Raw genomic sequence first — 11484 nt, forward strand, 5'->3', positions numbered from 1 at the left:
ACGAAATCTACAATGCTTATTGTGCCGATGACTAAGCAGACGAGGATGACCTCAACAGACCAACTCACCGGCTAACCTTGGTACAAGCCGAATCCAGAAAAGAATGAAGAGACAATACAAGAAGAGGTCATCCGATTCCGTGACCTAACAGGGAATGACACCAACTATATGTCAGGGGGGCCGCCTCACCCTCCCTCCGCTATGAAATAGGCCTATCCAAGCCAAGGACGGGGACCCATCTGAATGAAAGAAGTATGCCTCCTTTATTAGCTGCTCATAATTTTTTGGTGTCGCCTATAGAAATAGTCTATGCTCTTGAGAAACTCGGAACAAAAGTGAAGTGGCCGCCGATGATGAGATCAGACCCGAACACCAGAAAATCTGATGCCCTTTATGAGTTCCACCAGGAACACGCGCGCAAAATAGAAAATTGCATCGCCCTCAGACAAGAAGTCGTAAATATATTACGTCAAGGGCAACTCAAAGAGCTGTTAAGCGATAAGCAGAGGACTAACTTTTCGAGAGGACGTGAATATCAAGGCCCGCCAAAGCCGCCATCGCCAGCTCGTACCATCAACATAATCATCGGTGATGGCGACAACGCCTCTATCAACAACGTGAAGTTCATCACCACTCACAAGTTCAAGCGGTCTATCACCCTCGAACAGTACGACAGACTCGAAGAGAGTACCATCTTCGACGAGTCGGATGCTGACGATTTGACTTTCCCTCATAATGATGCCCTCGTTATTACTTTACGCATTTTAGATATCGATGTCAAATGCATCATGGTGGACAATGGAAGGAGTGCATGCATTATCCATCCCCGAGTCCTTACCCTAATGAGTCTCGAGGATAAGATAGTGTCACACTGCATCATACTAACCGATTTTAATAATGCAGTTGAGCGGACATCTGGGGAAATTACACTCCCCATCTTGGCCGGTGGCGTGACTCTGGAGATGATATTCTACATCATGGACCAGGCCACTTCGTACAACGCCATAGTGGGACAACCGTGGATACACCCCATGAGAGCCATCCCCTCCAGTACCAAGTAATTAAATTCCCAACACTATGGGGGATATTCAGCATACGCAGGGAACAACGCACGTCCCGGGAATGCTACCACATTGCCTTGTATAGCACGACCACCCAGCAGAAAAAAAGACAAAGAAAAAGAGGCATAACAATCAACAGGGTCGAGGTCGAAGCAAGAAGAGACCGGGGATGTCATCAAAGATCCCGACATGGTCGAGGCTGCAAGTTCGATCGTAGAAGACCTCGACCCCATTCAAATGGGCCCTAACAACCATAGCAAGAAGGCCTATATCGACTGCAAACTCAGGGAACCAGGTAAATTTAGTCAATTCTTTAATAGCTAATGCATATTTACTTGCTTTCAACCATGCAGATATGCCGGGCATCCCAAAGGAATTTTCCACACATAAATTAAATGTCGACCCATTCCACCCCCAGTAAGGCAAGTCAAGCATAAATTCAACTCCGCCATCAACGATGTAGTCTACGAGTAGGTAGAAAACTGTTAGAGAATGGCTCCATCAGTTAGTCGAAGTACCCCAAGTGAATTGCTAATGTAGTGATGGTCAAAAACAAAAATGAGAAATGGCAGATGTGCGTGGATTTCACGGACTTGAACAAAGCATGTCCGAAGGATTCGTTATCATTAACCCATATCGACTAATTGACGCAACAACCGGGCATGAACTATTGAGTTTCTTGGATGATTACTCAGGCTATATTCAACTTCTTTGGAGGAAGAAGATCAATTGAAGATCACGTTCATCACCCACCAAGGAACGTATTGGTATAGGGTCATGCTGTTTGGACTGAAGAATGCGGGGGCTACTTATTAGAGATTGGTGACAAAGATGTTCAAAGACCAGCTTGGTAAGACGATGGAGGTATACATAGACGATATATTAGTCAAGTCCGAAAGGGCAGAGGATCACATCGATCATTTGAAAGAAACTTTTGACATACTCAAACAATACAGAATAAAGCTAACCCGGAGAAATGCGTGTTTAGTGTAGCCTCGGGAAAGTTCTTAGTTTTCCTGGTGTTGCAACAAGGGATATAGGTCAACCCAGACCAAATCAAAACTATCGAGTGGATACCAAAACTCTTAACCACCAAAAATCATGTCCAAAGGTTGACTGGTCCTATCATCGCCCTATCAAGGTTCATCTCACGGTCGTCAGATAGATATCATAAATTATTTAGCGTACTCAAGAAGGACAACGACCTCGAATGGACTTCCGAGTGCGTCCAGGCTTTTCAAGAACTAAAGGTATACCTATCATCACCGCCCTTGCTTTCAAAATCCAAACCTAGGGAGCAACTCCTCGTCTATCTAGCCGTCTATGAGGTAGAAATAAGTGCAGTCTTGATCCGCAAAAATAAAAGTACGCAATATCTCATCTATTACATTAGCAAAACACTCGTCGACGCCGACATGAGGTACCAACACCTCAAAAAATTGGCCCTGGCATTGGTCGTAGCTTTACGAAAGCTTAGACCATATTTCCAATGCCACCCTATCTCAGTCGTCACAACCTTTTCCCTGAGGAGCATTTTGCATAAACCCAAGTTGTCGGGGAAGCTGGACAAATGGGCCATTGAGCTAAGTGAGCACGATATTATGTACCAGCTGGGAACGATGATAAATTTACATGTGCTCGCCAACTTCAGTGCCAAAATAATGCCCGAAGTCGAAAGGGAAGTCGTCCAAGCTTCCCTCCAAACACAAGACCTCTGGGTCCTATGCACCGATAGCGCATCCAACTCATCAGGGTCTAGACTGGGATTCGTACTCGAGGTCCCAACAGGTGAAGTAGTTTGCCAGTCCGTAAGGTGCTCTGATATGACTAACAATGAGGCCAATTATGAGGCCGTAATTGCAGGATTAAGGCTAAAACTCAAGTATGGGGCGAAACAGTTGAAACTCCGTTGTGATTCCCATCTCGTAGTCAACCAAGTCACAAGGACTTTCAAAATCAAGGAACAAAGGTTGCAAAAATACCAGACCAAAATCTACAAGCTATTGCCTGAGTTCGACGAGTGCCAGCTTGATAAGATCCCACGAGCGCAAAATGCCGAAGCAGATGGCCTCGCCAAATTAGTCGCAGCTACCAAAAGCATCACAACCAGATATAAAAGCGTAGTCTATCTCCTCAACTCATCACTTGACCAAATCGAGGTAAGAACCATAAACTTAACTTGGGACTGGCGCAATAGTATTATTGCATATTTGCAGAACGACGCACTCCCAGGCGACAAACAAAGGCCAAGAAATTAAGAATGCAAGCGGCCAGACACAGGCTCCTTCATAGCAACCTATACAAGAGGACTTGCGGCGGCCCTCTGGCGAAGTGCTTGGGCCTAAACCAAATCCAGCGCATCCTCGAAGAAGTCCATGAAGGCCATTGCGGAGCTCACTCTGAAAATCGAGCACTTATTAGATGCCTCATACGGGCAGGATATTACTGGCATACCATGAAAAAGGATGTCGCATAGTTCATGATGAAATACGAACAGTTCCAAAAGTACGCCCCAATGATTCACCAAGAAGGCGAACAACTCCACTCGGTCACCTCCCCTTAGCCGTTCATCAAATAGGGAATGGATACCGTGGGCCCCCTCCCAGCAGGGAGATGTAATGTACGATTCATTTTGGTTTTAACTGACTATTTATTTAAATGGGTAGAAGCAGGAGCATTCGTCCAGATATGGGAACATGAGGTAATCACCTTTATATGGAGAAACATCATCTGCCGATTCGGCCTACTCAAGAAAATTAGTTGTGACAACGGACCCCAGTTCACAAGAAACAAAAACATCGAATTCTTCGAGAAATGGAATATAGAGGATATTTTCAACCCCATACCATCCAGCAGGTAATGGGCAAGCAGAATTCTCCAATAAGTTCATACTAAACATCATGAAGAAAAAGCTCGAAGACGCCAACAGACTGCGACCAGAAATTCTACCAGAAATATTATGGGCCTATCGAACAACTCCGAAACGAGCATAGGAGAGACGCCCTGCACTTTGGTCTATGGGACCGAGGAAGTAATACTGGTCGAGGTTGAAAAACCCAGCCTAAGGTACTCCCATAAAAGCGGAACGAGTAACGATGAGAGTAGAAGGAAGGAACTCGACAAAATTGACAAACAAAGAGATATGGCCTACATAAGAATGGTCGCCCAGAAACAACAAGCAGAACACTATTATAACAAGAAAGCAAAGGTTCGGCCGCTTAAAGTCGGGGACTATGTACTGAAAGCCAAACCTCAAGCGAGCAAAGATCCCCGAGAAGGCAATCTGGGAACAAATTGGGATGGTCTATACAAAATCATAGCCAAAGCGAACAAGGGTTCATTCCAACTAGAGACAATGGAAGGAAAGCTACTACCAAACAACTGGAACATCAGCCACCTCAAATACTTCAACTTCTGAGAGAAAAATCGTCCCCCAAGTCGTACTCTATTTTCCCTCGAGTTTTGTCCATTCGGGTTTTCTCAAATAGGTTTTTAACGAGGTGGGAACACTTCGAGTGTATGTACGTGAAGGTAGGATCGTGGTTACTATTTCATTGCTCGACCTCTCAATACTCTCCAGATCAACTAACGAAGGGACTAGATAGACTAGGACTGGAACGCCAACCAATAGGCAAAATCTATAATTTTCTCCAAGTATGTAACAAAAGCAACAATGTCAAAGCAATAAGAAACTTACGCTTATTAGCACACCTTTTTCATGTTAAGGTTATGTTCGACCCCGCTCGAAGAAACCCCTACCGGCCCTTGGCCACGATTTAATGAAAGGTTATGTTCGACACCGCTCGAACAAACACCTACCGGCCCTTTTCTTCTATTTAATGAAAGGTTATGTTCGACCCTGCTCGAACAAACACCTACCAGCCCTCGACCGCGATTTAATGAAAGGTTATGTTCGATTACGATCAAACAAATACCTACTGACCCTCGACCGCAATCTAACGAAAGTTTATGTTCGATTACGGTCAAACAAACACCTATTAGCTCTCGGCGTCGATCTAATGAAAGATTATGTTCGATTATGATAAAACAAACACCTACGACCCTCGGTCACGATCCAACAAAAGGTTATATTCAACCTCGCCCGAACAAACACCTATCGATCCTTGGCCACATCTCAACACAAAAAAAGAAGAAGAAAAAAATAATGCACGCAATCTACGAATAGTCAGCTCTAAGTCCATGGCCAGCTAAAAGACAATAACAATAAGAAAGACAAAAGCAAAACAATCAAACAATAGAGGCAAAAATCATACTAGTACAAAAGAAACACAAGGGAAAAAGATGAAAGGAACAACTTTGATATTTCATAATTGTTTACAGAGGCTCGTGAAGATGCCAACAAAAATACACAAAACGATCAAAAGAAAACTAATGGTCGCTGCCATCACGAACATCAGTGCCCTTACCAACTTGGCCCTCAATGGCGTAGCAACCCTAACCATCAATACCCTTGTCAGCACCTTCACCCTTAGGATATTCGGCATCATTCCAGGCATTCTCCTCGAGCCGGTCTACACCCTCGTTGTCCTCACCAGCCTCAGGCGTAGCAGGATCATACCCACAAGCTACTCGAGCTTCACGAGCCTTAACACAAACATCTTCGGGGGCAGCATCTAAAATGGATCTTGCCGCATGCAAATCTCGAAAGACATCTAACTGGGCCTCGACATAAATCCACTCCTCATATAACTCCCGAGGAATATTGGGAAAATTTAAAGTGCGGGAAGAGGACGGTTGTGCCAGTGATTGGGTCTTCTCGACCTCTAGAGCAACGACTCAATCATAGAGGCTAAAAGTCTCTTTCTCCAACTCCCCAATCCTTTCATCGAGCCGTTCTTCTTTGAGTCTGGCCGTCGTTCAATCATTTTCTCACTCGGAATGGAGAGTCCGGATCACAACCTCAAGGGACTCTACCTTCCTCAAAGTCTCCGACCGCGCAAACTCCACCTTCTCTAGCTCCCCTTGCTTCTCAACGACCTCACCACTAAGAGTTTCTGCCCTAAATTGACATTCTTCTAGATGGCCTCACAACATGACTACATGAGCTTGGAGATCATTGCACTAGAATTCGACCTCCTTGCTAAGCTCAAGCTCTTCCACTTTGCTCCTCAATGTTCCCTCCAGGATGATGCACTTCCCCACCATCCTTACTAGCTGATCGTCTCTTGCCTTCAAGTCCTCCCCCAATTGGCGCACATCGTCTCCTTCACGAAACCGGCATCTAACCTACCGATACTTCTCAAGGCATCTGAAGTACTTGTCCTTCAATTTCACATAGATATCCTTACGTCTTTGCTACCTATGAGCACTCTCAATTTCCAAGACGACTGTCTACAAAATGAACAAAGGAAGTTAGAGACTACGAAAGAACAAAACCAAAGGAAAACAACTAATAGTAAATGTCCAACAATATTGTTTGATAGGGCATTGTTATTTATAGTCTTAAGGGTCGTACCCTCGATCTCAGAACAAAGAGGGACAAGGGAAGGGATAATATTCTCGTTTTTCATAAGAAGATTATGATCTATCGGGATCGTAAAAGTCCTTGAACCCCCTCCAACCTCACTTCAAGTTGAGTATGCCCCTCGTTGATCATCCTCAGCTCGTCTACATCCATGTCGGAATCGGATCCAACATCCTCCCCAGCAACAGCCTTCCATCTATTATCAGTCGAAGAAGGCATGTCTGCCGCAACCCCGAAAGACGGGGCCTCTTCGCGTCTTTGAAGAACAGGGTTGTCACTGCTCACCACACCTCCGATCGTATCCCTCACAGGTCGTATATTCATATCCTCAAAATAAGTGGCTTCGGGACTAGCCTCTGGGCTCTCCCCGATATAAACTATGGTCGTTTCCCCAAGGACAAGACCACAATCTCCTACATCGACGGCCGCCAACCTCTCTCCCCTGAAATCCACGTCCCTCATCTTATGAGGCATCTAATCTCCATCACCAGGCAAAGGTTCATTGTCCTCGTCTATGAGTGAATATAAGGGAGAAGCCGAGGTCTCTACAGCTGAAGCCTTCACGGCCGAAGGAGGGACAAATTCGAACGCAGCAATAGGAGGGACTGGAACAAAGGCAGGATCACCTGCAGTCAAAGCAGGGGTAGGGACCAAGGACGTTATAGCTTTTTTCTTCCAGAACGAGGGTGCGGGAGCTCTAGAACTCCTCGAAGATCCCTTGGCTGAAGCTAAGAAAAAACAAGGAAAGGAAAAGTCAGCAAAGGTAAACAAAAAAAAAGAGTTAAGACACCGATGGTAAAAAAACTTCCCAGTCGAGAGGAGAGTGGGCCCAAACTTCTTGAAGAAACATGGCCATTAACAAATCCCTACAACGTGAGGGAGGAGTGGATCGACCCAGTCGGAAATATGAGCGACCAAAGAATGAGGCGAGGTCTTGGCTGCATAAGAAGAAGATAAGAGGTCAGAACCCATAGCCAAACACAGGAGAAAAATCAGATACCTACGAGCAAGGAAACCAGGTACTTACGAGCATAATTCCAAGCCTTAGGAAAATCATTGACATTGGACACTATGTCCTCGGTTCTGACAAAAACAAAGTTGAACCAGAATTGACGGCTGGCCTTGTCGTCCATCTTCACCACCAAGCACTTTCCCCCTCGGTGGCAAAGATTCAACATCGTTCCCCTATAAAATCTAGGGGTGAACATATGTATTAAGTGTCAAAGTGTCAACTCGACCCCGACTAGCTCAGCAAACTTGGTGAGCATCTTTATAAATTTATAGATGTATGGCGCAAGCTGAGTTGGGCAAATGCCGTAGTAATGACAGAACTCCTCGACCAACGGTAGGAAAGGAAGGGAATTGCCGACTTGAAAATGATAGGCATAAAGGTCACAGTACCCGAGACGGTGGACTTGTACTGTATCTCCCGCAATCGGATTTAGCTCGACATAAGCGGCAAGGCGGAATTCGGACTTGAGATATGCTAAATCCTTTACCGTCATCACTGATTGAAAATCACCATGTATGACCTCAGGGGCTTTGGTATAATCAGAACTGGAATCCGAGTTGCGTGGTACTATTTCCTCCACTGACGGGAAAACTTCATCCTCAACGGTGGTAGAAACACTCTCCCCACGAGAAGGGAACACCATTGCCAAGGGGGCAACGCGACTCCCCTCGCTGGTCTCAGAAGGTACGTTAGAAATGAGTCAATATAGTGAAAGAAAGTAACAAGCAAGAGGGAATGAGGAATAAGGTGAATCGCAGAAACAGAGAGTAGAAAGGATTCTACAAAGAAAATGAAGGGGAATCTAGCGCTTAAAGATGAGAAAAGGTTTGGAAATGTTCCAAAAGCAACAAACCCTCTCCTATTTATAAGGTTTGGGAGGCACCAAGATCGAAACGGCGGGTCATGATTAGCACGAGAAATGAAATGACATAGTCAATCAGGGGTCACACCTGATTCTATGCAATGTATCGGGAAATAGTCTGAATAGACGCATGATGTCATGACATCACTTTCTCTCTTGGACCAGATGGCTCAAACAGACTTCCCGGGTAATTCAAGGAATTCGAAATATGCAACCTCAAAAGGCCACGCAGCCTTATCTCCCCGACCACGACCCCAACCAACTCCATAGAGTTGTATCACAAACTACATTGTCCGCTCATTGACGTGGTCAACAGGAACGACCTCGATAAGCGGAGGGACTAACTGTATGAGCCAAAATCTAACTGTAGTCGAAATGATAGCAGTAAAGCATTCTTGGGGCACCATGCCGAAGTAATTTGATTATCAGCAAAGGTCGTGGTCGATGAGTCAGCAAGACTGAAGTCGAGGAGACATCATTGAGGACGAAGTCGAGCATGTTTGACAGAGTTATAATGGCTATTGTTAAGATATGACTTAATGGATAATATTCTAGTGGATATTCTCTGTATTTGTACTATTAGGGTTTCTAGGAACATGTTCCCTATAAATAGAAAGATACATAATTATAGGGGACATGTGATATCTATTTGTAAAGGTATACTTTGACTTGAGAAAGAGAATCTGATCTCCTTGCTAGTATACAAACATCACATTTTCATTAAGATTCTTGTCTACACTTTTCCACTAGATCCGAGAATACTTAGATATTCGAAGGATTGTCCATCACTCATCATTGTCAGAGAGAATATTCAATAATTCCATCCTTTCTTAGGTGACGCATTCATCCTATTCACTTAAATATCATTGACGAGCTTAAAACACACACTAAAATATGCTCGCTAGTCGAATATAGTAAATTATAATATCATATCCACAAGGATTGGATTTAAGAAGTATTATTATAGTTTGTAGCTAGATTGCTATCCAAGATGATGAACAATTGAGGTTTATGTGATTAAAACTAAAATTAACTAAGAGTCTAAACTATCGACTAATGACAATCAACGCAAGTACTGAGCAAAGGAAGTTATCAATTGAGAGAAGATAGGGTTGATAGGATAGGTGCAAGACAAATATTTGGGATTTAACTCTAGATAATTCACTTCTAATGTTTAAGTGAGTCTCTTGAATTCACTTGGTTATTAGTTCAACTGATTAGTAGAAACTCCTATCTTGATTCAGTCTCAACCTCACAAGGTGAACCAGTTTAAAGCACGTGAAGGTATACAAGAATTCGTAGTGGATTGGTCTTTAGGAGAACCTCTCTCGATTATCCTCCTAACTATGTTTAATAAACAATTTAACTAGCCTCTTTCGATTACTAAGAAGAATTAATGACTTTAACCAACAAAATATAATGCAACAATATCACAAGTTATGCCTCTCTCGATTACATTAACAAGTGAATATAGATGCAACAGCTAAAACATCCAAAACGATTCAATACATAAAACTAGAGTTAATCATCCACAAATAAGTATCAATACACCAAATCTATCAAACCCTAAAGAGAACTACTCCATGGATATGGAGTAATTCATCATAACAATGTTAAGTTAAAGGAAAACATAAAACAACCCAAACCCTTTTCTTGAGTGAGGATTGAATGATAAAATCCTTGAGCTTTTGCTTCTCCACCTCCTCCTTGTCTTACTTAGGTCTAAGATATGTCAAAAGTCCATAAAATAACATTTTTTACATGTATTTATACTAAGTAGGGTCGGGCCCAAACGAAAACAACTTTTCCTGTGCGAACTGGGATAATAGCTCTGTAAAGTTCAGAGACACGCCATGCAGGGTGGTTGTGGGAAAGTTCAGAGAGCTAAAATCCATCAGGCAGCCGGAAAATGTACAGGCGCGGCGCGCCACGCGCCGCAGTTGTACACTTTTCTCAGAGTCGAGTTTTTTGCTTCGATTTTGACATCTAGACGTGGTGTTCGACCCCCGAACACGATCCCGGCTTAATCCCTTGGGATTTTACTTAGACTTCAAGGCTCTAAATCACTCAAATTCATTCCATAACATCTACATAGCTCAGAAACACTCCTACAAAGCATAAAATATACAATCAGTGTAAAACACTAGCATTTAAAGCTCAAACTCAATTAAAGTACAATAAATTGGAATGTAATAAGAGACTAAAATATGAGATTATAGCCTACCATCAACACCCACACTTAAACCATTGCTCGTCCTCGAGAAATCAAACTACACTTTATAAAGACACGATCTTATTAAGCAACTCTCCTAACTTATTATACCAAGAATATTTAAAATAGATTAAGCACAATAGTGTAACATCTTCACCTCAAGATTTGACTCAAAAGTACCATTCATTATTCACAACTCGCTCACTTACTCTAACATAGAGGTCAACAACATTTCCCTTCCTTCATGAATCAAGTGCCCTCACGCAACAATAAAGAATAGTTCCACACACAATAAAATTTAAGAACAATTAGGAACTCAAGATAGAAAGAATTCACTCACTCTCACAAACAATATTTATATGCCACAAAAGATGAACCATAGGCTTGATCGTAGTGTACTACTCAACTAATCGAGCTCATTCAGTCAAGGATCAAGTAGGACTTTAACCGGTTGTAATGTAGGCTGCGGGACGGGTAGGATACAATTAGATATAAGAGTGACTACACCTACCTAAGCACTTTAATACATACAATTTAACATTCAAAACCCCACACTTATGTCAAAACATACTCCACCTTATCATTATACATTAACTCTCACTTCTTTACGCACAATTACATCAAGATTTACCACTATCATGGAATATTTTTCACAACCATACAATTATATTATTTTCTTTATTTTTCAAAATAAGTGGCTCTTACTTCTTAAAAATAGTGCACATTTCTCTGTATTTCATTAGTTCTACTCAAAAGCCAAACCAACCACCCACACTTCAACTTTTACAAAGTTCATAACAAATTTAAGTGCTCAAGATAGGTACAAAGTTCAAATAGATGGTCAATTCAAAC

General features: G+C 42.8%; 1 protein-coding gene across 1 annotated transcript; it reads left to right on the forward strand.

The window, feature by feature from the left end:
* Nucleotides 1-254: 254 nt before the first annotated feature.
* LOC107818337 (uncharacterized) lies at nucleotides 255-1061 on the forward strand. The gene has a single exon (XM_016644333.2). The coding sequence runs from the start codon at nucleotides 255-257 to the stop codon at nucleotides 1059-1061; it is 807 nt and encodes a 268-aa protein (XP_016499819.2).
* Nucleotides 1062-11484: the final 10423 nt, after the last annotated feature.

Source organism: Nicotiana tabacum, chromosome 12, assembly GCF_000715075.1.
Source record: "Nicotiana tabacum cultivar K326 chromosome 12, ASM71507v2, whole genome shotgun sequence".
NCBI classification, from domain to species: domain Eukaryota; kingdom Viridiplantae; phylum Streptophyta; class Magnoliopsida; order Solanales; family Solanaceae; genus Nicotiana; species Nicotiana tabacum.